This window comes from Emiliania huxleyi (genome assembly GCF_000372725.1).
Source record: "Emiliania huxleyi CCMP1516 chromosome Unknown EMIHUscaffold_150, whole genome shotgun sequence".
Classification (NCBI taxonomy): Eukaryota; Haptophyta; order Isochrysidales; family Noelaerhabdaceae; genus Emiliania; species Emiliania huxleyi.
The window spans coordinates 312,871-333,555 of NW_005201091.1; the positions used below are offsets into that span (position 1 = coordinate 312,871).

The following is a 20,685-nucleotide window of genomic DNA, read 5'->3' on the forward strand; positions in this document are numbered from 1 at the left end:
GGGGGGGGGCGAGGGGACGGGAAGGGAAGGCGAGACGTGGGCGCGCCGACACATGCACATGCGGGGAGCGGCGCCTTGTTGCGTGCGTCGATGTCGACGCCAACGTCTTCGAGCAGCCACCGCGCGACGTGCCCGTGCCTGAGGACATGTCTCGGACATGTCATGGACGTGTCCGAGGACACGACCCAAGCCCGCCACATGCCCGTCACCCGTAGCTCGCGCTCCACATCAGCGCCGTCGAGCCTAGACACTTCCTAGACACTTCCGAGACACTTCCTAGACACCGCGCTCCGCATCAGGGCCGTCGAGCCGTGCTTGTCGACCGCATGCAGCGCGGACCAGCCGCCGGTGGCGTGGAGAGCTCGCGCCGCGTCGAGGTCGCCCGTCGCACACGCGCTCAGCCCGCCGCCGTCTGTGAGCTGAGAGCCTACGGGCGTGTCTCGGACATGTCATGGACGTGTCCTGGATGTGACGTGCAGGCGGTCCCTGTCACTGAGAGCCGGGCGCACGCCCGTCGCGCTCGAGGATCTGCGGCGAGGGGGAAGCAGCGGTGAGCGTGCGAGGGGAAGGGAGACTCCAACACAAGCACACAAACCAAGATGGGAGAAAGACGGAGGCAGACAGAGAGGAGAGAGAGAGTCAAAGAGAGAGACTAGGCCTGCAGTGTGGAGCGAGGCGCGCGATCGGCGCCAGCGTGGTAGCGGCCGACACGGATGGGCGCCACGCCGCCCTCCTCCTCCACGACCTGCACTGCGAGCGTGCTCTCCTCGCAGCCGCTCGTTTCGCCGCCGCAGACAGAGCCCGAGCGTCGTCCGCTGCGCACCATCTCGCACCATGCAGGTCGAAGCAGCCGCTCCGCCGCCGTCGCCGCCTGCGCCGCGTCGTGGCCGCCACCGCCTCCGAGCGCAGCCTCGACCGACTTGGCCAGGCATCGCAGCTGCTTCAGCGGCCGATCATCCGACGACTCGGTCGGGGCTAGGTGGAGGTGGATGCTGTCGCTATCCCACCACCACGCCCAAACGTGCAACACGTGCCGCCTGTTGACGAATAGGACGAGTCCGCCGTCCAGCTCGCTGCTGGATGCCAGCGTCGCGACCTCTGATCGGGCGGCTGCTGCCTCCATCAAGGCGCGGCGCACTTTCTTTTTTTAATTTTTAGAGCCACCACAAACACACACCGCCACGCCGTGCTGCGACCCGAGAATTTTCTTCTGCGCGATGTCCACCCCGCCGCGCCGCCGCTCGCGCCGCCTCGCCTCCGCCTCCTCCGCCGCGCCCTCCCCAGACACGCCGCCGCCCACCCGCCTCCTCGACCTCCCCACGGAGCTCCTCCTACGCGCCCTCTCTCGCTGCGACCCCGCCGACATCGCTCGCGTCGCGGCCGTCTCGCTGCTCTTCCACGCCTCGCTTGCGCTGGAGGCCATCCGCTTGTGGGCGCAAGAGCGCGGCTTCGAGCTGCCGGCGCTGCCGGAGGGCGAGGGCTGCCCTGTGCGGTGGCTGTGCTATTCGGCGCTGCTGCGCGAGTCCAACCCGCCGGCGAGGGTGGCGTCAGGCAATCGGCACAGCCTCTTCATCGACGGCGAGGGGCGGCTCTCGTCGTGCGGCAGCGAGGGGGGGCCAGGCCTGCTCGGCCACGGCGAGGGCGTGGCGCGGCTCAACACGCCGACCCGCCTCCCGTCGACGCTGGGCGGCGAGCGCGCCGTGAGGGTGGCGGCTGGAGATTACCACAGCCTCGCCCTCGCCGCCGGCGGCGGCGTCTGGAGCTGGGGCTGGGGAGCCTACGGCCGGTTGGGCCACAGCGACGGGCAGCACCAGTGGCAGCCGAAGAAGATCGAGGCGCTGGCTGGCCAGCGCGTCGTCGCTGTGTCGGCTGGATCGTACCACAGCCTCGCCGTCACCGCCGACGGCGCTGTCTGGAGCTGGGGCGAAGGAGATGATGGCAAGCTGGGCCACGGCGACGAGCAGCACCAGTCGCTGCCAAAGAAGGTCGAGGCCTTGGCTGGCCGGTGCGTCATCGCTGTGTCGGCTGCAGACATCCACTGCATCGCCCTCACCGCCGACGGCGCCGTCTGGAGCTGGGGCCGTGGACTCTGCCTGTTGGGCCACGGCGACCAGCACATCCAGCTGCTGCCGAAGAAGGTCGAGGCGTTTGCTGGCCTGCGCGTCATCGCTGTCTCGGCTAATAGCATCCACAGCCTCGCCCTCACCGCCGACGGCGCTGTCTGGAGCTGGGGCAGTGGAAGCTATGGCAAGCTGGGCCACGGCGATCAGCACAACCAGCTGCTGCCCAAGAAGATCGAGGCCTTGGCTGGCCGGCGCGTCGTCGCTGTGTCTGCTGGACAGCACCGCAGTCTCGCCCTCACCGCCGACGGCGCCGTCTGGAGCTGGGGCTGGGGAGGCTTTGGCAAGCTGGGCCACGGCGACGAGCAGGACCAGCTGCTGCCCAAGAAGGTCGAGGCCTTGGCTGACCAGCGCGTCGTCGCTGTGTCGGCGGGAACCGACCACAGCCTCGCCATCACCGACGACGGCCCCGTCTTCACATGGGGCAAGGGCGAACACGGCTGCCTAGGCCACGGAGAGGACCTGTCGAACCAGCTGCTGCCCAAGAAGATCGAGGTGTGGGCGCCGGGGCAGTGATGAAATTGAAAAGGCGAGAGGGTGCAAGGCTCTGTGTTTCCGCGTCGCCCACGTGCCTATCCACCACCTGCGACGTAGGAGAGTAGAGAGAGACGACCCCGGGACGGAAGAGATTTATGATCGGCCATGCGATCTTTGTGCAGAACCACATGTGTGCGAACGTGCGTGCGGGGGGGCGGGGGGGGCGCCTCCGCCTCGCGCGCCTGCGGCCTGGCCCGCCTTTTCTTCCAGATACGCAGTCCCCACAAAAACTCACGTCGCTCGTCAGCACACCGGTCTTCCCTCTAGCCTCTTCCGCCGGTCACCGCACACCAGGTCAATCGACAAGCCAGCTGCAGGCGGTCGCGCGAGGCCGGCAGGGGCGGGCCAAGGCCGTTGCTGCTGCCGCGAAGGTGGAAGTAGCGGCGGGGGTGGGGCGAGGGTGGCTGCAGAGGAGGCGGCGGCGAGGGCTCAGAGGTCGGCGGGGGTTGGCGTCAGCGGCGTGGCTGCAGGCGGTGGCGCGGGGTCGGCGCGCTCGTGCAGAATTCCGGAAAGCACGCCTCGAGCACCTCGCGCATCCGCTCCAGCGGAGCCACGCGGTAGTACGTCGAGGTAGTCCGGTCAGCATTCTGCACGATCTCAGGCGGCTCGAGGCAACCGCGCCGGTGGAGCTCCTTGCGGATTGTGCCCAGGTCGGGCTGGTAGGAGCTCGCCGCCTCGATGAGCGCGTAGAGCTCGGGCTCGGTGTACATGTGCCCCTCGGCCAGCTCCGAGGCGAGCCACCACGCTGCCTGCGCCTGCACTGCGTCCTTGCCCGGCCACGCCCGGAGCAGGAGTCGTGTGCTACCCGCCGTGTGTCCCAGGAACGTCTTGAGCTTGCCTTTGCTCTCGAGGCTCGCGCGCGCCAGCGAGAGCGTGAGCGACGCGCAGCGGTGGGCCTCAGCCTCGGCCCAGCACAAGCTGCGCGGCAGCGCTAGCAGGGCGGCGAGCAGCTCGCCGGTGCACAAGTGGCGGCGTGGCGCGTTGCGCACCAGCAAAAGCCGCGCCTCGGGTAGGCCCTCGGCGCCGCCTTGCGCGCCGAGCTCCGTCCACTCGCTGCTGCCTCCAGCACAGCCGAGCACCCTGAAGCTGGGCACGGTGCGAGGAAACGGCGCGAAGCCCGCTCCGGCGGGCACCTCGTGGGGCTCGAGCGTGAGCGACGCGACGGAAAGTCCTGCCTCGGCCGCCGCCTCCGCCACCGGCTCGCCGTCCGCCTCGAAGAGCGACCAGTCCTCCACCGCCTCTCCGCCCGCCCACAGCGGCGTCGAGGCGGCCACGCACTCCACAGCGCGAACGCGCACCTCGTTAAGGACGGTGGGCCCTAGAGTCGCCAGCTCGAAAGCTGCCGCTGGCTCCTCCTCAGCCGGTAGGCCCAGGCCGGTGCAGGGCACCGGCGCGGCCTCTGCGTAACCCTCACGGCTGAAGCACGTGACGCGCGTCTCCTCCAGCGCGGCGCGCAGGTGGCGCTGCTGACTCGAGCCGACGAGAACGCGATACCGACTGGCTCGGAGCGGGGGTTGATGATCATCCTCGGCCCAAAAGCTCAGCAGCAGTCTCATAAACTCAGGGTCGCGGTCCGGCAGCAAGAGTGGCGCGTTGCCGCTCACATCTCGCACCAACGTGCCAAGCAAGGAGTCGGCCGGGACTATGCTCGCGCGGGCACTCATGGCAGTCGAGCCTGAACCGACGAGAAAGTGAACCACGTCCTCAGAGGTTGTGTCAAAGGGCGCGGCATCGGGGCAGGCACTGGAGCAGTCCATGTCCTGTCGAGGACAGGCCCAGGACAGCCACGCGTAGGCCAGAGACTTGTCGAGGACGGACGGTTACGTCGCACAGACCCGTTTTTTCAGTTTGACACAGACATGCAAGGGCGTGCGGCGGCACACCGCCAGAAGGGCGTGGGCGAGATCCCACCACTTTCGTCGGCCCCCTGGCCGCCAATCACGAGGGTGGACAGGGCGACTACGGCCTCGCTTCCCCTACTTCCAGTGAGCAGTGTGTGCATCTCGAATCATCGAAATGAGGTTTGGCTCATCCAACAGCGAGAACAGGCATCCAACACATTCAATGCGGCTCATCCAACACATTCAAAAACAAAATGAAAATTTTCAAAAGCCGGACCGCATAGATTCGGAAACATCAAACAACGAAAACATCAACACAGCAGACTCTGTCGCAGAGCGGGGAGATCAGCTCCCGCGCCGGTACCGCCGTGGTCTACACGCCGGGCCGGTCGCGGTCGACGCTGGCTCCGGCCCGCCTCCGCCGCGTGGGCCGCCGTCGCGGATCAGGGCCTCGACGCTCTTGCACTTGGATACGAGGTGCTTGAGCTTGTTCGACTTGACCACGATGACGGATGGACGCATCGTCGCCTACCCGGTGCAGCCCGAGGACCGTTTCGGCCAGTGACGGTCGTGAGGCTATAGCTGTGGTGTGCTCGTGGACAACACGCGATGCCTTTCCCGTCTCTGTGCCGAGGGTTTGGGCGACTATGACTGTGTTGCGCCGCCTCGTACGCGTCGATGAGAGGGCAGAGCGTCTCGAGCTCGCGGCTGCCGTTCAGGTCGACAAAGATCGCGTCGAAGCGGGCGAGCTTGGCGAGGTCTCCGGCTCGCCTCGCGTCCATCGAGTGCCACTCGAGCGACGGGAACCGCCGGCGCGCCTCGTCGATGAGCGGCGCGGAGAGGTCCACCCGACGGCGCGAGCGGCTGTCTGCGAGAGCAGGCTGGTGGTCACGCCGTTTCCACAGCCCACCTCCAGCACCGTGTCCGTCTCGCGCACGCAGTGCGCTATCGCATTGCGGTACTCGCCCCAGTTCTCGGCGACGACGATCTTTGCGCACCGCGCGATGAGCCGGATGTTGCGCCTGTGCCGAGCGCTCGCATAGTGTCTCTCGCGTGCATTGTCAGAGAAGCCGTGCAGGCTGGCCCCGCAAGCGCACTGCGTTGTCGGCGCACTCCTCGGCCGCTGCCGGCCTCCGCGCTTGCCGAGGATGTAGCCGACGGCGACCGCCGCCACGAGCGCAGCAGGCGCGACGGCAGCAGGGAGGGCTGTGCCGTGCATCGAGAGCCGTTGTGCGGCGAACGCGGCGAGCGAGGAGGCGAGAGCGAGGAGGCGAGAGCGGCCGCCGCCAAAAAAAAAGAACTCGAAAATCCTCGGCGCCAGTATCACCGCATCTAGCTTGGGATGTCTGTTTTATTTATTTATTTATTACCGCATCTCGCCCCAGCACCATCCCTCGCAGCAGTCCCACACTTGGCAGCCCAGCTCTTGCACCTCCCCCGCAGCCACCGCCGCCCGCCACGCGTTCGTCGGCCCCTCGCACCACTCGGGCATGCAGCGCACCTAGGTAGGTGGCAGCTCCGGTCAGGCTTGCCGGCTGCAGTGTCCAACGGAGGGCGCACAAACGCTCGGACGTTGTCCATCGTCACGAGCGCAGGTCGGCCCCGCGCTAGCTGTCGCGTGCTCGTCAAGTCACGCCGCGCGGTCGACTCATCGTGCCCACCGTCGATGGAGCTAACGTCGCATCGGAGTGAGACCTCGCCGACGGCGAGGGGCAGGGTCGATTCCGAAGGCCCGGCTGTGACTGCAACCGTCACCGAGGCGTCAGTGGCACTCCAACAGTGTAGCCTAGGCGATGGCTTTGCGGGCGGAACTCTCTCCTCGCCTGCAAAGCGTGCTCCAAAGGCTGCAGAGAGGAATCGGATGGCCGCTCGCGTGAGGTCGTATCGCACAATATCAAAGGAGTGGAAGCGCGCGTGAGGGTGGGTGCACAGCCAGGCCACCGCGCTGACCCCTGAGTTGAGTCCAACCTAATCAGTGCCAATCTCGTCGCAGCGCGCGCTGACGTCGTCGGTCGCGCGTTCGTGCTGCTCCCTGCTGCACTATGTGTGTGTGACAGCGAAGCCGTGGGAGAGTCGTTGTTATGTGTGAAGATGCCACTCTGACCTCACAGATCGTCGCGTTGTCGCGCCCAGCGGCGGCGGCAGTCACTGCGAGCCACTGCCCGAGGGCGATGGCAGAGCTGCTGCCCTCCGGCCCCGATCGCGACGGCGTCCCCGAAAATCTCGTGCTAGCGGTCTCCCAAATTCTGCTGCCGGCCGCCTCTCGGCTGAGGTTCCGTCTCAGCGCGGCCCAGACCTGACCAACCGACGGGCTGCCAACACCGACGAAACCGCTCTGCTGCAAGCCGCGGCACGGCCTGTTTGGCAGGCCCCGGTAAAGGCGAAGCTCCGATGGTGGCAGTGTTGTCATGGCAAATGGGCACGTGCGCGACCAATTCCTTGCGGCGGCTCGCTCAGATTTCTGGCTGTAGCAGCGGCCCGTCAGGCTATTCCAGATGGGCGGGATGCCTCTGATGCTGTGACTGTGGGACCAGTCGCTTGCAAGCGGGGCTAGGGGACCGGGCGATGGCAGTGAAGGCATCTTTGCGGTGGGTTGTGAAGGACGCGCGACGGCGTGATCCGCCCTCAAACGGGAATCTCATCCACCTCATCATCCCGGAGGAGTTATAATGAACTGTTTCCTTAGGCTTTCTTATTGAGAAGGGTTTGTTGTTAGCAGATCAAGACACTCCACACAGAGCTCACACAAAAGCGCAATTCCAGGGGTCGTTGTATGGCGGGCCACCACCCTGTCCAGACAGAGAGGCACAGACAGGAGCCAATCCTGGGCGGCCTGGGTCTTTCGACCGAGTCTATGATCCCTGGCCGCCTCCCGGTGGTGGTAAGGCAGGAGCCGAAAGCGAGGAAGATGATGGATGGCGCGGGAGAGTACGTGGGTGTTCCAGGGCGCAGGGAGGGGGTCACGAACGCTGCACCGACCCTTCACGTGTATAATAAAACCGACCCTTCACGAGCCGAAAGGCTGTGCCCGGCACGCGTTGGGCGTCGCTAGACTCCCTACCCGGCTTGGAGCCCGAACCCAGCCTCCTGTGGAGAATGAATCACCTCTTGCTGCTCCTCGTCGCGTCCAGCAGCTCCGCCCTCAAGGTGCTCGTCACCGGCGCCGGTGGCCGCACTGGCAAGCTCGTCTTCCAGCAGCTCAAGGAGAGCGCGTCCTTTGCTCCCGTTGGGTTGGTCCGGAGCAAGAAGGCCGTCAAGGCGCTGCGCAAGGTTGGCGGTGCGGACGACGCCGAGATTGTGCGGGCCGACGTAACTGACGGCGCCGCTCTCGCCGCTGCGATGGCTGGATGCGACAGCGTCGTGCTCTGCACCTCCGCCGTGCCGCAGATCCTGCCCTTTTCGATCGCCAAGGTGCTCTTCAAGAAGGTCGTCCTCCGCCGCGCCGAGCCGGGCCGGCCCAAGTTCAAGTTTGCTCCTGGCGGCACGCCCGAGGAGGTCGACTGGCTCGGAGCGAAGCTGCAGATCGACGCGGCCAAGGCGGCCGGCGTGAAGCGATTCGTGTTTGTGTCGAGCATGGGAGGGACGCAGCCCGACAACTTCCTCAACTCGATCGGCGAGCGTGCAGAGGACGGATCGGGAGCCTCCCGGCCGCGCGCATGAGTGTCCGCGGCGTGCGCCACTAGGCAAGAGCGACGAGGACGGCTCTGGCGGCGACATACTGCTCTGGAAGCGGAAGGCGGAGCGGTACCTCATCTCCTCGGGCCTCGAGTATACCATTATCCACCCCGGCGAACCCTCGCCTGCTTGCCTGGCTGCCTCTCTACCTGCCCGTGACAAAGTGGCGCGTCTGAGTACAGGTGGACTCGTCGACAAGCCGGCCGGCGCGCGCGAGCTCACCGTCGGCGTCGACGACGAGCTGCTCGGCCAAGCCTTCCGCCAGGCGCACGGCACACAACACCGAGGCCCCTCGCCTCACACCGAGCCCTTTGCAGGACACCAAACCCTCGCACCGCACCTCATTTGGCCGCGGCAGCCGCTGCCGGCGTCGTGCACCTCGGCTTCTCTCTGCTGTCCGTGGGCATCTTCCCACTCTCTCTCTCCACTCTCACCAACGCCTCCGCCTCACCGCGGCCAGCCGCGCCGAGAGCTGAGAGCAGAGGGCTCGAGCCCACACTCCGCCCCCTCCACCGCCGCCCCCTCTCGCCGCGGCAGGTGCCTCGCGCAGACGTGGCGCGCGTGTGCTGCGCCGCCCTCACCGAGCCCGCCGCCGCCGACCTGAGCCTCGACCTGGCCAGCCGCCCCGAGGGCGAAGGCGCCGTCACCGACTCGCCGGGCAGCCTCTTCGCCTCCCTCGGCGGCAAGTCGTGCGACTACTCGACGGTGCTGGACGACCCGCCCTCTATCTTTGCCACGGGGTGATGGCACGACTAGGGATACAGCGGTGTATGGGTATGCACTCCTCCTCAAGGGACAAGGTATCTCTGGCGTGTGGGGCCGTGGTCTTTTACGCTGCGCCGTCACCTCTGTGTGCGTGTTTCTCGGCTTTCGCGTCTCGCTGCTCCCGAGTCCCGTCTCTTCTTTCGTGGTGGGCGAGGGCAGAGCTCGGGCCGTACCTCTCGGGCAGGCACCAGGCTTACACTGTACGGCACAGCCGCCATTTATGTGTTTATGATTATGTGTATAGTGTGTTCCAGGGTAAGAAAAAGAAATCCAGATCGGGTCAGCCCCAGAGCACTCGCGCCGCGCTCTCGCCCCGCCAGCCATCATGCCCGCCTCGCGCTCCCGCGCCCACGCCGCGCTCCGCACACTCAGCCCAGCACTCAGCAGGCGGCAGCGAGGTCCCAAAGAACGTGCGCAACAACGCGCCAGAACCACATGGTCGGCCATGCTAAGGCGGCTAGCGTAGCGTAAGCCGTGACGCATCTGAATGAAACCTCCGCTATTCCCTCAACTGAGTCGCCCCCCGCGCGCGCTGCAGACTCCCGTCCACCTCGGCGCGATACGGCCGGTAGTACCGCGCCTCAAACGGCCCGGACCACCACTCGGCCATCACCGTTTCGTTGAGGAACCGGAAGATGTGAGGCACGAACGCCGGGATGACGAGGAAATCGCCCGCGCCATAATTGCGCGTCACGTCGACGCCTCCCTCTCTTGTCGTCACGCTGACTCGGCCCTTGAAGACGAAGTCCAGCTGGTCGGAACGGTGGACGTCTCCCGACCTCGCGACGCCGGCTCGGGTCTCGAGCACGTTGAAACGAAAGCTGCCGATCATGAGGTTGTGCACCGCGCCTCTCGCGTCCCGCACGACCGAAGGGATGCTCACCACGCCGTGCGCGGCCGGCGGAGAGTAGAGATGCCTGACGACATCCGGCTCGACTCTCCCAAGCTTGATCGGCGGCGGCAGCTTGTTTGCGGCCGACCACCGCCCGGCGAGGAAGGCGACGGGCAGCGCGAGCAGCAGCGGCGACGTCAGGAGGCTGGAGAGCTGCATGCGGCACTGTTTGTTCTAAAGCGAGCTCCGAGCCGGCAACACAGTGCGGGCGGACAGTCGAGCTGATCGTCTCCTGAGGGCGACGGCAACCACACTTTGAGTCGGGTTCGTTTCTTTCTTTCTTTTTTCGTTTCCTTTCTTTCCGGTTCTTTCTTTCTTCCAAGCCGCGGCGCGGCCAGCAGCCAGGGGCAGGGGAAGGGAGGGAGAACGTGGGAGAAAGAAATTTCGCTGCGCCCGACACAAAGTGCTGGCCACTCCTTGGGGCCTTTGCCGAGAGCCGCGCGGCGACGGCACCTCCACGTCCGTCCATCTGCATTGCTTCTGCCGTCGCCCTGTTGCCAACTGAATGGCGTCACCATCCTTAGAATCGCAAGCAAGCGGCGCTGAGCGCGTGTCTCGGCGGCGGCGAGGCAGCACGTGGGATGCGCTCCTTTATGCACACGACGCGCTTACGATTGCCTTCTCTGTGAGTGACATTGTGCTCGACATCCTCGTGACGATCAAATTTGCGCAGGATGGCCACGTCGGCTTCTTTATCGCCTCGTGCTGCATCTTTGCCGTCGCGCAGGCATCCTACGCACTCATCTTCACGTCATCGTTTGCGAGTCACCTGAGCGACGGGAAGCGGCTACTCGTCTTCCTGGCGGCGCTGCCGCTCGCCCAGCTGATCCCGCTCTTCTCGTGGGTCGAGTCGCTCCACTGGCCTTCCCTCGCCCTCGCGATGCGCGCCATCGGCCTGCAGCCGTCGGCGCAAGTCTGCCCGGCATCGGGCGACTCGCTGTGGCTGGTGTTTCGCGCAAAGTTCGCGGCTCACTCGGGCTTCCTCGCGGAGGCGGTGCTGGAGGCGGTGCCGCAGTGCGTGCTGCAGACGGCGCACATCATGTGGACCGGCGCGACCCGCCACCCGCCCGCCACACTCCCTTGGACACGTCCCTTGGACACGTCCCTTGGACACGCCCCTTGGACACGTCCCTTGGACGCGCGCTAGGCGACTACTCCCCGCTCGCCATCACCTCCATCTTCCTCTCAGTCATCGTCATCGTGACCAAGGGGTTCGTCCACGCACACCCTCACTCCTCACCTCACATACTCCTTGCCCGCACCTCGGCCGCACTCTCAGCCGCACTCTCGGCTACTCCTCGGCCGCACCTCCTCTGCACCTCGGCTAGCTCTTTCGGCTGCACCGCACCTCATCTCGGCCACCCCTCGGCCGCAGCCCTGCAGCAGCCCTGCCCGCTCCTTCCGAGCACCTTCCGAGCACCTTCCGAGCACCTTCCGAGCACCTTCCCGCAGATGGGTCGACTCTTTCTCCCCATATCTCCCTATATCTCCCCATATCTCCCGCAGGTGGGTCGACTCTTTCTCCCCATATCTCCCCATATCTCCCCATATCTCCCGCAGGTGGGTCGTCTCTTTCTCCCCATATCTCCCCATATCTCCCCAGATCTCCCCATATCTCCCGCAGGTGGGTCGTCTCCTTCTCCCCATATCTCCCCAGATCTCCCCAGATCTCCCCATATCTCCCGCAGGTGGGTCGTCTCCTTCTCCCTCCACCGCCCGACTCTCGCCCTCAACTCGCTCTGCGTGGCGGGGGACGTCTTCGGCCTCTTCGCCACCGTCTGCTGGATCTTCTCGCGCGACGCAGGCAGTCGAGATATGGGGGAGATATGGAGCAGATGTGGGGGAGATATGGGGAGATATGGATCTTCTCGCGCGACGCAGGCAGTCGAGATATGGGGGAGATATGGAGCAGATGTGGGGGAGATATGGGGAGATATGGATCTTCTCGCGCGACGCAGGCAGTCGAGATATGGGGGAGATATGGAGCAGATGTGGGGGAGATATGGGGAGATATGGATCTTCTCGCGCGACGCAGGCAGTCGAGATATGGGGGAGATATGGAGCAGATGTGGGGGAGATATGGGGAGATATGGATCTTCTCGCGCGACGCAGGCAGTCGAGATATGGGGGAGATATGGAGCAGATATGGGGGAGATATGGGGAGATATGGATCATCTCGCGCGACGCAGGCAGTCGAGATATGGGGGAGATATGGAGCAGATATGGGGGAGATATGGAGCAGATGTGGGGGAGATATGGGGAGATATGGATCTTCTCGCGCGACGCAGGCAGTCGAGATATGGGGGAGATATGGAGCAGATATGGGGGAGATATGGGGAGATATGGATCTTCTCGCGCGACGCAGGCAGTCGAGATATGGGGGAGATATGGAGCAGATATGGGGGAGATATGGGGAGATATGGATCTTCTCGCGCGACGCAGGCAGTCGAGATATGGGGGAGATATGGAGCAGATATGGGGGAGATATGGGGAGATGTGGATCTTCTCGCGCGACGCAGGCAGTCGAGATATGGGGGAGATATGGAGCAGATGTGGGGGAGATATGGGGAGATATGGATCTTCTCGCGCGACGCAGGCAGTCGAGGTATGGGGGAGATATGGAGCAGATGTGGGGGAGATATGGGGAGATATGGATCTTCTCGCGCGACGCAGGCAGTCGAGATATGGGGGAGATATGGAGCAGATGTGGGGGAGATATGGGGAGATATGGATCTTCTCGCGCGACGCAGGCAGTCGAGATATGGGGGAGATATGGAGCAGATGTGGGGGAGATATGGGGAGATATGGATCTTCTCGCGCGACGCAGGCAGTCGAGATATGGGGGAGATATGGAGCAGATATGGGGGAGATATGGGGAGATATGGATCTTCTCGCGCGACGCAGGCAGTCGAGATATGGGGGAGATATGGAGCAGATATGGGGGAGATATGGGGAGATATGGATCTTCTCGCGCGACGCAGGCAGTCGAGGTATGGGGGAGATATGGAGCAGATATGGGGGAGATATGGGGAGATATGGATCTTCTCGCGCGACGCAGGCAGTCGAGATATGGGGGAGATATGGAGCAGATATGGGGGAGATATGGGGAGATATGGATCTTCTCGCGCGACGCAGGCAGTCGAGATATGGGGGAGATATGGAGCAGATATGGGGGAGATATGGGGAGATATGGATCTTCTCGCGCGACGCAGGCAGCTCAAACCGCTCATTGAATGACCCACCCCGCCGCCCACTGCTCGCACCACAAGCAGCCCCTCTCGATGGCTCTGAAGCTGCTACCTTCAACCAAACGAATACCAGCGAGATGCAGCCTCGCTCGAACCAAGGCAACGAGTCCAGCCCGTTGACACGCACCGGTCTCCCGCGCGGCGCAGGCAACCTCGACGCCCGAGACGAGGCCGCCCTCGGCTTCCTCCTCACGCCACAAAATCAAAGATGTCGGTGTGAGGCAAAGGCAGCCCGCTCTCCGAGAGGTCTGGCTCACACCGTACACTCATATTGACACTCGAGCCGGTCCCGGAGCGGCTCTCGAGAAAGCGACGAAGGGAGCGCCTGCGCTCGATGGCTGAGGGCGATCGAGTTGGCGGTGCCGAGTGCGAGTCGACGCTTCGAGCAAGGAGGGAGGAGATGGAGAGGCAGTCCGAGTGAGAGTCCCCGTGGTACTCGCATTCGGTGCTCGATAGCATGGGCGCCGATGCTGATCTGACAAGTGTGCGGCTGCAGCGCGAGTCCCAGTTCACCTCCTCGATGTTGCCGAGATTGCCAACAAAGTCGGCGAGCGTCTGAACCATGCGCGACGGCGTCGAGCGTGAGTGTTTGCGTTAGCGGGGTGGGTCGAGGCCGGGCACGCGGGTGTAGAGGTTGTTCTGCGCCTCGTCGTCGTTGACGAGCGCCCGTGGCGGCGTAGCGCACGCGTCGAGTGCGGCGGGTAGCGAGAGCCGCTGGGCGAGTGCGGCAAGGCGCTCCCGCTCCGGCACGGAGTTGAGATGCCACTCGAGGAGCAGGTGGGTGGGGAGGCAGAGCGCGCCGGTGACGAGCAGATGCGGGATGAGACGGTACTCCGCGCCCTCCACATCCAGCTTGAGCAGCGCACACGACTTGCCCGCTAGCTTGTCCCACATCAACCGAGCGAGGTCAACTGAGCGAATTGTAATGGCCTTGGACCTCCCGAAGCGTCGGGCATTTTCCTTGGACAGGGGTGCCGTCTCGCTATTGCCAAACGCTAAATGGAACGTCAGGTTGGCCGCCCGCGTCCACGCGGCCACCGGCAAGTGAAGGCTCGAACCGATTCGTGATGGCTGCCAGGGCGTTGACAAAACGTGGTTGCGGCTCAAACATGAGCAGGCGCGTCCGCCTCCGCACGCTCGCGGCCATCGAGGTCATCAGCTTGGCACTCCACCGGCCGTCGTTCGCGCCCACGTCCAACACCACGCCGATGGCCGATGGATCCGCGCCGAGACAGCTCTCGAAGGCTGCGACCAAAGCGCCCCCAGCCGTTTTCACCGCTTCTTTGTCGATAGCCAGGCCCGTGGCGCCGTCGTGCCCACCGAACCGACGCGCAGGAATTGTGGATGTGAAAGCAGCGAGTCCCACGAAAAGCCTGAGCATGCTGGCCGCGTTGAGGTAGCGGATCGGGGAAAGCCTGAGCATGCTGGCCGCGTTGAGGTAGCGGATCGGGGAAAGCCTGAGCATGCTGGCCGCGTTGAGGTAGCGACCGGGGGGTCCAAATCCTCGCCGCCCGCCCAAAACTCGGTAATACCCCTGCGACGCGCCCGGCGCTGCGTCGATCGAGCGCACATGTTCACCTCCGCCAAGCTTACAAAGACGAAGCGGCGAAGAATCTTTAAGAAGAAGATCACCAAACCTCAAGTCAAGCTCGTGAGCGAGGCGAACATCAAGGTGAGAGCCGTCCGCTCTTGCCGCCACGTGCACGTCCGGTGCACACCTCAGCGGGCATGCCTCTGCGATAGGTGCGCACCAAGTGGGTCCTCTTCACCGCGGCCTTCATCGATCTGAGCGGCGCCGTCCTCCTCCAGGGCGGCGCGCCACTTATGTGTGCCAACGCTCCCGGCGCCACGCCGATGGGTGAGGTGCCTGGCGCGTTCCCTGCAACTGATTTTGAGGTGCCCTTCTTGAGCACGTCGCATCCGCCCGCGCTGGACTACGCAATGGCAATCAACCTCATGGTCGTGGCAAACATGTTTGGCGGCATCTTCTCCAACTACATTTCTGGCTGGGCGTCGGATAGATTTGGGCGCAAGGCGCGGAACCAGCTCTGCCCGTTCGGGCAGCACAACGGCACGCAAGAACCATGACAGATCCTGACACGCCCTCAGGTCGTGATCCTGCTCTGCCTGTTGGGTGGTGTCGTCTCGTACGTCCTCATGTTTGTCGCGGGCTTCTGGGTCCGAAACTACTGGTGCGCCGCTGGCCCGCGCACGAGTTGTTGATGGCATGCTGTCAACCCCTTGCGCACTCTTCACACCGGGGCTCTCACACACTGTGAGATGACGGGGCCGACAGTGGGGAGGAGTGGCATGCCGTCAACGCAGCCGCCGCCTGCACAGGATGTTCCTCAGCGCAAACTTTGTCAACGGCCTCTTCTCAGGCATTCGAGGGGTCATCTCGGCCTATCTACAGGTGCGAGAGAAGCTGCATCCTCTCGCCGAAGCGTCCTGACACGGTGCTCCCCTCCAGGACATCCACGACCCTCTCGAGTTCCGGAGCACAGTGATGCCTACCATGATGAACTTCTTCCTGTTTGGCGCCATGGGCGGATCGCTCATCGGTGAGTGGAGTCACACACAGAGGGCCACGCCCAACGCCCACGCCGCGCCGTGCCACAGCGGGCTCGCCTGCTGGGCGCAGCATGCCCCCTCACCCACTTTTGGGCCGAGCAGGCACGGTCTGGGTCGCCATAGCGAACTCTAGCCCGGTTACCAAGAACACCACCCTGGCTCTCTTTGGCCCCGCCTGGCTGGGCGTGCTCCTGTCCACCGGCTCCGCCATCATGGTCCAGCGCCTGTGCCCCGAGCCGCCTCGGAAGGAGGAGGCCAAGGGCGACGATGACGACAACAAGAAAGCGCCCGACATGACCAGGACGCAGCGACTGGTGATCACCATCATCCTTGTGGCCGGCTCCCTCGACGCGTTCGGCGACTACGGTGGAGCCCACAGCCTCGCCCCGCCGGCCCCGCGAGGGCCGGTCCTAGCCACAGACCGCGCTCTCGCCGCAGGGAACAAGTTTGCTCGCAACACCATCCTCACCAACCGATACCCGCTGGCGCGCGAGGCGGTCGTAAACTACGTGCTGATGGGGTCCAACATCTTCTCGATCTATGTCGGCAAGGTGATCCTGACGCGCACGATAAGCAGGCACGACGCGTTGGGTACTGGCTGCAAGCGCGCGACCTGCGCCTCGTCACACCTCCGGCTGCGAGTAGGATCGGGTTCATGGAGGCAACCGGGCTGTGGTGCATCGTCGGCAACCTTGTCAAGGTTGGCGTCCAGTTGGGGCTATTGACCATCGTCGATTTCGACGAGTCGCTGACTGCGATGGGCTGGTACGTCTTTATCTGGATCTTATCACAGGTCTTTGGCATCTGCTCGACGCTCGCGTCCATGTTCCTCTACCCTGGCTTCCTGCCGACGCACCGACTTGGCGAGCTCAACGGCCTGAAGAACTCACTCCTGAGCACAGTCAACTGCATCACGCCCATCTTGCTCTCCAGCGTCTACCAGGTGATCACCACTTTTCCCTCATGCGTGCGACCGGTCGCGTCGATCTGAATCTCCCGTGATCGCTCGCCCCGTCCTTACTTCGCCCCCCTCAGACGGGCTCGCTCCAGACGGGGCTCGATGACGCCGACCGCCGGTCCGCCGTCGACCACGCCAGCGTCCTCTGCCTCGCGATCTGCGGCACCGTCTCGTTTCTCGCATTCCTCGGCTACTTGCCCCTCCGGCAGATCCTGCCCAAAACACCCAAGCCCCCCGCCGCTGAGTCGCCTGCCGTAGCCGCCACCAAGGGGGTCGTTCCAGAGGAGGAGGCAGTGCCGCCGTCGGCGCCGCCGCTCTCGTACTACGACACGATCACGTGGCAGGAGTGGTCGTCGCTGCCGATGCGTCGCCGGTTCGAGGTGCAGCGCGCGCGTGCGCGGGCGGGGATGGAGCGGGTGCGGCTGCATTGGGGCACGTGGCACGACGACTGCACTGCCGCCAACGACATCCTCAGCAAGGCCCCGAAGGAGCTGGGTCCGCTGAGGGCGACCCCGCTCGATGCTTCCCTTAAAACTCGGCCACATCTCGCACTGCGCTTCGATAGGAGAACTGCGCGAGCTGTACACAGAGTGGGTGACGAGCGACGAGAAGCTCGAGGAGATCGCCGGCCTCATGGCGACGCGGAGGGAGCTCGAGGCCAAGCGGGATAAGACGGATCGGACCGCGCAGCGGCAAAAGGAGCGTGCGGCCATGGGGCAGTGGATTGCAGACTACCTTGACGACGCTGGTGGGCGTCGCCCGGGGCGGGGGCAGCTCCCTCGTGGGTGCGACCGACGCCGACTCTCGTGAGTAGGCTACGACTGGGAGGTGGTGCCGGAGCTGTACAAGGCGATGATCATGAACTCCTTCCCGCCCCTCGACACGCTCGACGAGAAGCAGGCGTGCCTGTCCGACATCGCCGAGCTGCGCACGTTCATGGTCGCCTTCCTCAAGGTGTTGGACATGCACATCAAGTCTGCCGAGACCACCTCCGTCCACTTTGTCTCCCCTCTGCCCACCCCTGAGGAGCAAGATTTGCGCCGCATGAGCTCAATGTACTGAGCTGCCGGTGCTGAGCTGCCGGTCTGCATGACGCTGGTTGTGAGAGCGTTGAGCGTGTTGCTGTTGCTCTTTGGGTACGTGTGTTTTTTCACAGAGAGAGAGAGTTGGTAATCAGGCTGACGCCCATGTATGGCCGATGTGGCGATAGGACTGCGCGTCGATGCGGAATTCGCCCCTCGAGACCTCTAATTCCCTTCTTTCTACCTCGCGCCCCGCAGATCCTCTCGCCACCAGCGCGGCGCGGGCAGATCGGTCCGGCAAATCGAGAGGTGGTTTGTGCCTGTGGAGTCGCGGTACCGCCGCAGATGCCTGCACGCAGCCAGCGGCTGGGAGGCATTCTGGTCTCCGCTGCCCGTTCGCGCCACCGGCCGCACAAGCTCAGATGAGTACTCCACCTAGCCCGGAGGATGGGCGGTGTGTCCATGTCGCATGTGGAGAAGGCGATGTGCTCTCGTCTCGTTCGCACCACGAAGTCGCTCTCGCCCGCCATGCTTGCGAGCGCCTTGGTGGTGAGCTGCGCTCGAAGCTGCGCCGCCCCGCCGGAGCTCCTCAGCAGCAGCAGCCATTCGGTGCTTCGCTCGCCGCTCGCCGCGAGCATCTGTTGCACCAGCAGCTCGCTCGCGGCCACCCCCGCCTGGAGGGAACGAAACATCGGATCGGCCCCCGCAGGTTGCCCGCGATTGTCTTGGGACCGCGTCGCGCGAGCCTTGGGATCTGCGTCGGCCGAGTCGCTCGGCTGACAGCGGCCGACCATACTGGTGCCGCTCGCCGCAATCGCCTCCCTCACCCTACCAAGCTTCGCCTCCAATGTCGCCGCGTGGATTGCGTGGAAGGCAAAAGTCATGTTACTCGCGGAGTTGCGCGTGAAACCGCCCACCTCGCTCCCTGTTAGTCGCGACCACCGCAGCTTTCGCCCCTCGGTGTTGTTGAGACCAAAGAGAAGGAGCCTGAAGCGGCCAGGGCTAGCATGGCTACTAGCCTGAGACGTGGGGCAGCGAGGTCAGTCGGAAGCACCTGCGCAGCGCGATCTGGTCGTCAGGGACAACATCGTTCGCGCGGATCCATTCCTGGAGGAGCCAGCGAGTGCGCTCGTTGTTGCGCGGGATCACGTAGAATCCTGCATTCACCTATGGTGCCCGTGGGGGGGAGCGGGCGGTGAGGGCACTTGTGAAGCGGCCCAGAAGTCGATCTCCCGGAGGTGTCCACCGGCATCTCGCGCATGAACAGGATGTCGCTGCTCAGATGATACACCTGCGGCGGCTGCAAGAGACTGCTTGTCGGACAGCATACCAGGACGCCCAGTTCCATACCAACTGTTGGTGAATTTTGGAGAGTTGTCGGGGGCGCAAGCCTTGTCGAGCAGAGCTGAGTATGGCCGCAGCGGAATCACATCGAGGTCGCTGAACAGGACGGCCTCGGCGTCGGCGCTCGGCCGACCAAGCACGCTGCTCACCCAGGCCAGCCGCGCCTTCCACAACGCACCCCTGTCGGGGCTGGCCACCTTTGAGGCGTTGTGGGCGTGAAGCCGCAGCCGCACGGCGTAGGAGGTGGTTGTGTCGCGCGTGGCCATTGCAGAGAGCCACTGGAGCCAGCAGGCGAGTGCGGCGGCCGACTCTTTAGTCGCGAACCCGAGGAGCTGGACTACCATACACATTTCGGTCCGGAGGGACGCGCGAGTTTCGCGGGGGGCCAGCCCGAGTTTGAAATTGAATTCCTTCCCAAAAGAATTTACAACCTCAGAAGTTAACGATCACAGGAAGAATATCAATCAATCAAAAGAATGGTACCCCGTACTGGCTGGCGCCATCGGAACAAACTACGGGGTGTGGAGGGTGAGTTGACCAAGGGGTTGTGCGCCGGGCCCTCCTGCCTGCCGAGGGCAGCTTTCAGGAGCCGTCTGCTCCCCAAGCAAGTAGCAGAGCTGCACCGCGCGCTCACCACATCCACGAAAACCAGCCCTTCTCCTCCTCCTCCTCCTCGACGCTCACCTTGACGTCCATGGCACCGTCCCGTGCCACGCCGCCCGTCGCAATCGTCGCCGGGATCTGCGACGCGGCCGCGCTGCTCCCCGCGCCGGCGCTCCCTCCGTCGCTCCCTCCGGCGCTCCCTCCGGCGCTCCCTCCGGCGCTCCCTCCGGCGCTCCCTCCGGCGCTCACGGGAGGCGACGTGTTCGACGTGGCGCGCTGCTTGCCACGCGCCTTGGCCGACAGGACCGGCTGCGCGTTGGCGGCCGTCGGTGCGCCGCTCACGCCGGCAGCTGCCCCGGGGGTTGCTAGCTCCTCTAGCATGGCTACATGCAACACGTGGTTCTCGGCGGCGCCTGCGCCCTCGCTCTGCCGGCGACTCTGGTCCGCATCCGAGCCCTCGCTCTGCCGGCGACTCTGGTCCGCATCCGAGCCCTCGCTCTGCTTGCCACTCCGGCGAGCGCTCCTCGGCGACTCTGCGTGGAACTCTGCGAGCCATCGGCGAAGATGGCGACTCACAGAGGCCTCGCTGCGAGCGCTCTCGCTGCGAGCGCTCTCGCCGCTGCGAGCGCTCTCGCGGCTGCGAGCGCTTCGCCGCGACCACGTGTTGTTCCATTTGTTCCAACTGTAACCACTCTGCCAGCTTAGGCGACTCTGGTCCGGATCCGAGCGCTCGCTCTGCCGGCCACTATCCCGATCGCTCTGGCCATATCTGTTCCAGCTCTGCCGGCCACTATCCCGCTCGCTCTGGCCATATCTGTTCCAGCTTCGGCGACTCTGGCTATCCCGGGATTCGCCTTGCTGGAGCGGGCGCCGCCGAACGAGCCGTGCCACCGACATGAAGTGGAGGAGCTGCTTCTGCTTCCGCCAGAGCAGTCCCGCATCGCACGGCGCGGCTCCCATCCGGCGCAGCACGTGGCGCAGGCTCACCTTCCGGTGCTCGGGCGAGCCGTAGAGGGGTATGGCGAGCGCGTTGTAGAGGCTGTAGGGAGGCTGCAGCAGCACTTGCGGCGTCTGCCCTTGAAAGAAAGTGGAGAAGGGGCAGCCTCCGA

General features: G+C 64.7%; 7 protein-coding genes across 7 annotated transcripts; 3 read left to right on the plus strand and 4 right to left on the minus strand.

Moving 5' to 3' along the window:
* Window positions 1–489: 489 nt before the first annotated feature.
* Window positions 490–4,414, minus strand: EMIHUDRAFT_228819 (hypothetical protein; the record flags this gene model as incomplete). The annotated part of the gene is made up of 3 exons (XM_005786525.1): window positions 490–528; window positions 917–1,096; window positions 3,185–4,414. The coding sequence occupies 3 exons, from the start codon at window positions 4,412–4,414 to the stop codon at window positions 490–492; spliced, it is 1,449 nt and encodes a 482-aa protein (XP_005786582.1).
* Window positions 4,415–7,594: 3,180 nt separating this feature from the next.
* On the plus strand, window positions 7,595–9,179 carry EMIHUDRAFT_429362 (hypothetical protein; the record flags this gene model as incomplete). The annotated part of the gene is made up of 6 exons (XM_005786526.1): window positions 7,595–7,909; window positions 7,946–8,117; window positions 8,182–8,286; window positions 8,356–8,438; window positions 8,711–9,105; window positions 9,127–9,179. The coding sequence occupies 5 exons, from the start codon at window positions 7,595–7,597 to the stop codon at window positions 8,915–8,917; spliced, it is 882 nt and encodes a 293-aa protein (XP_005786583.1). The 3' UTR covers window positions 8,918–9,105; window positions 9,127–9,179.
* A 258-nt stretch (window positions 9,180–9,437) lies between these two features.
* Window positions 9,438–9,989, minus strand: EMIHUDRAFT_228822 (hypothetical protein; the record flags this gene model as incomplete). The annotated part of the gene is made up of 1 exon (XM_005786527.1): window positions 9,438–9,989. The coding sequence occupies one exon, from the start codon at window positions 9,987–9,989 to the stop codon at window positions 9,438–9,440; it is 552 nt and encodes a 183-aa protein (XP_005786584.1).
* Window positions 9,990–10,335: 346 nt separating this feature from the next.
* On the plus strand, window positions 10,336–10,977 carry EMIHUDRAFT_228823 (hypothetical protein; the record flags this gene model as incomplete). Its single annotated transcript, XM_005786528.1, has 1 exon — window positions 10,336–10,977. The coding sequence occupies one exon, from the start codon at window positions 10,336–10,338 to the stop codon at window positions 10,975–10,977; it is 642 nt and encodes a 213-aa protein (XP_005786585.1).
* A 974-nt stretch (window positions 10,978–11,951) lies between these two features.
* Window positions 11,952–12,176, minus strand: EMIHUDRAFT_71457 (hypothetical protein; the record flags this gene model as incomplete). Its single annotated transcript, XM_005786529.1, has 1 exon — window positions 11,952–12,176. A coding segment is annotated over one exon (225 nt), but the record flags the coding sequence as incomplete, so codon positions are not given.
* A 1,496-nt stretch (window positions 12,177–13,672) lies between these two features.
* Window positions 13,673–14,459, minus strand: EMIHUDRAFT_313852 (hypothetical protein; the record flags this gene model as incomplete). Its single annotated transcript, XM_005786530.1, has 2 exons — window positions 13,673–14,038; window positions 14,073–14,459. 2 exons carry the CDS (start codon window positions 14,457–14,459, stop codon window positions 13,673–13,675), a joined length of 753 nt encoding a protein of 250 aa, XP_005786587.1.
* A 776-nt stretch (window positions 14,460–15,235) lies between these two features.
* Window positions 15,236–17,655, plus strand: EMIHUDRAFT_228827 (hypothetical protein; the record flags this gene model as incomplete). The annotated part of the gene is made up of 10 exons (XM_005786531.1): window positions 15,236–15,270; window positions 15,419–15,470; window positions 15,549–15,639; window positions 15,752–16,015; window positions 16,088–16,271; window positions 16,295–16,592; window positions 16,685–17,102; window positions 17,173–17,355; window positions 17,422–17,561; window positions 17,641–17,655. 10 exons carry the CDS (start codon window positions 15,236–15,238, stop codon window positions 17,653–17,655), a joined length of 1,680 nt encoding a protein of 559 aa, XP_005786588.1.
* Window positions 17,656–20,685: the final 3,030 nt, after the last annotated feature.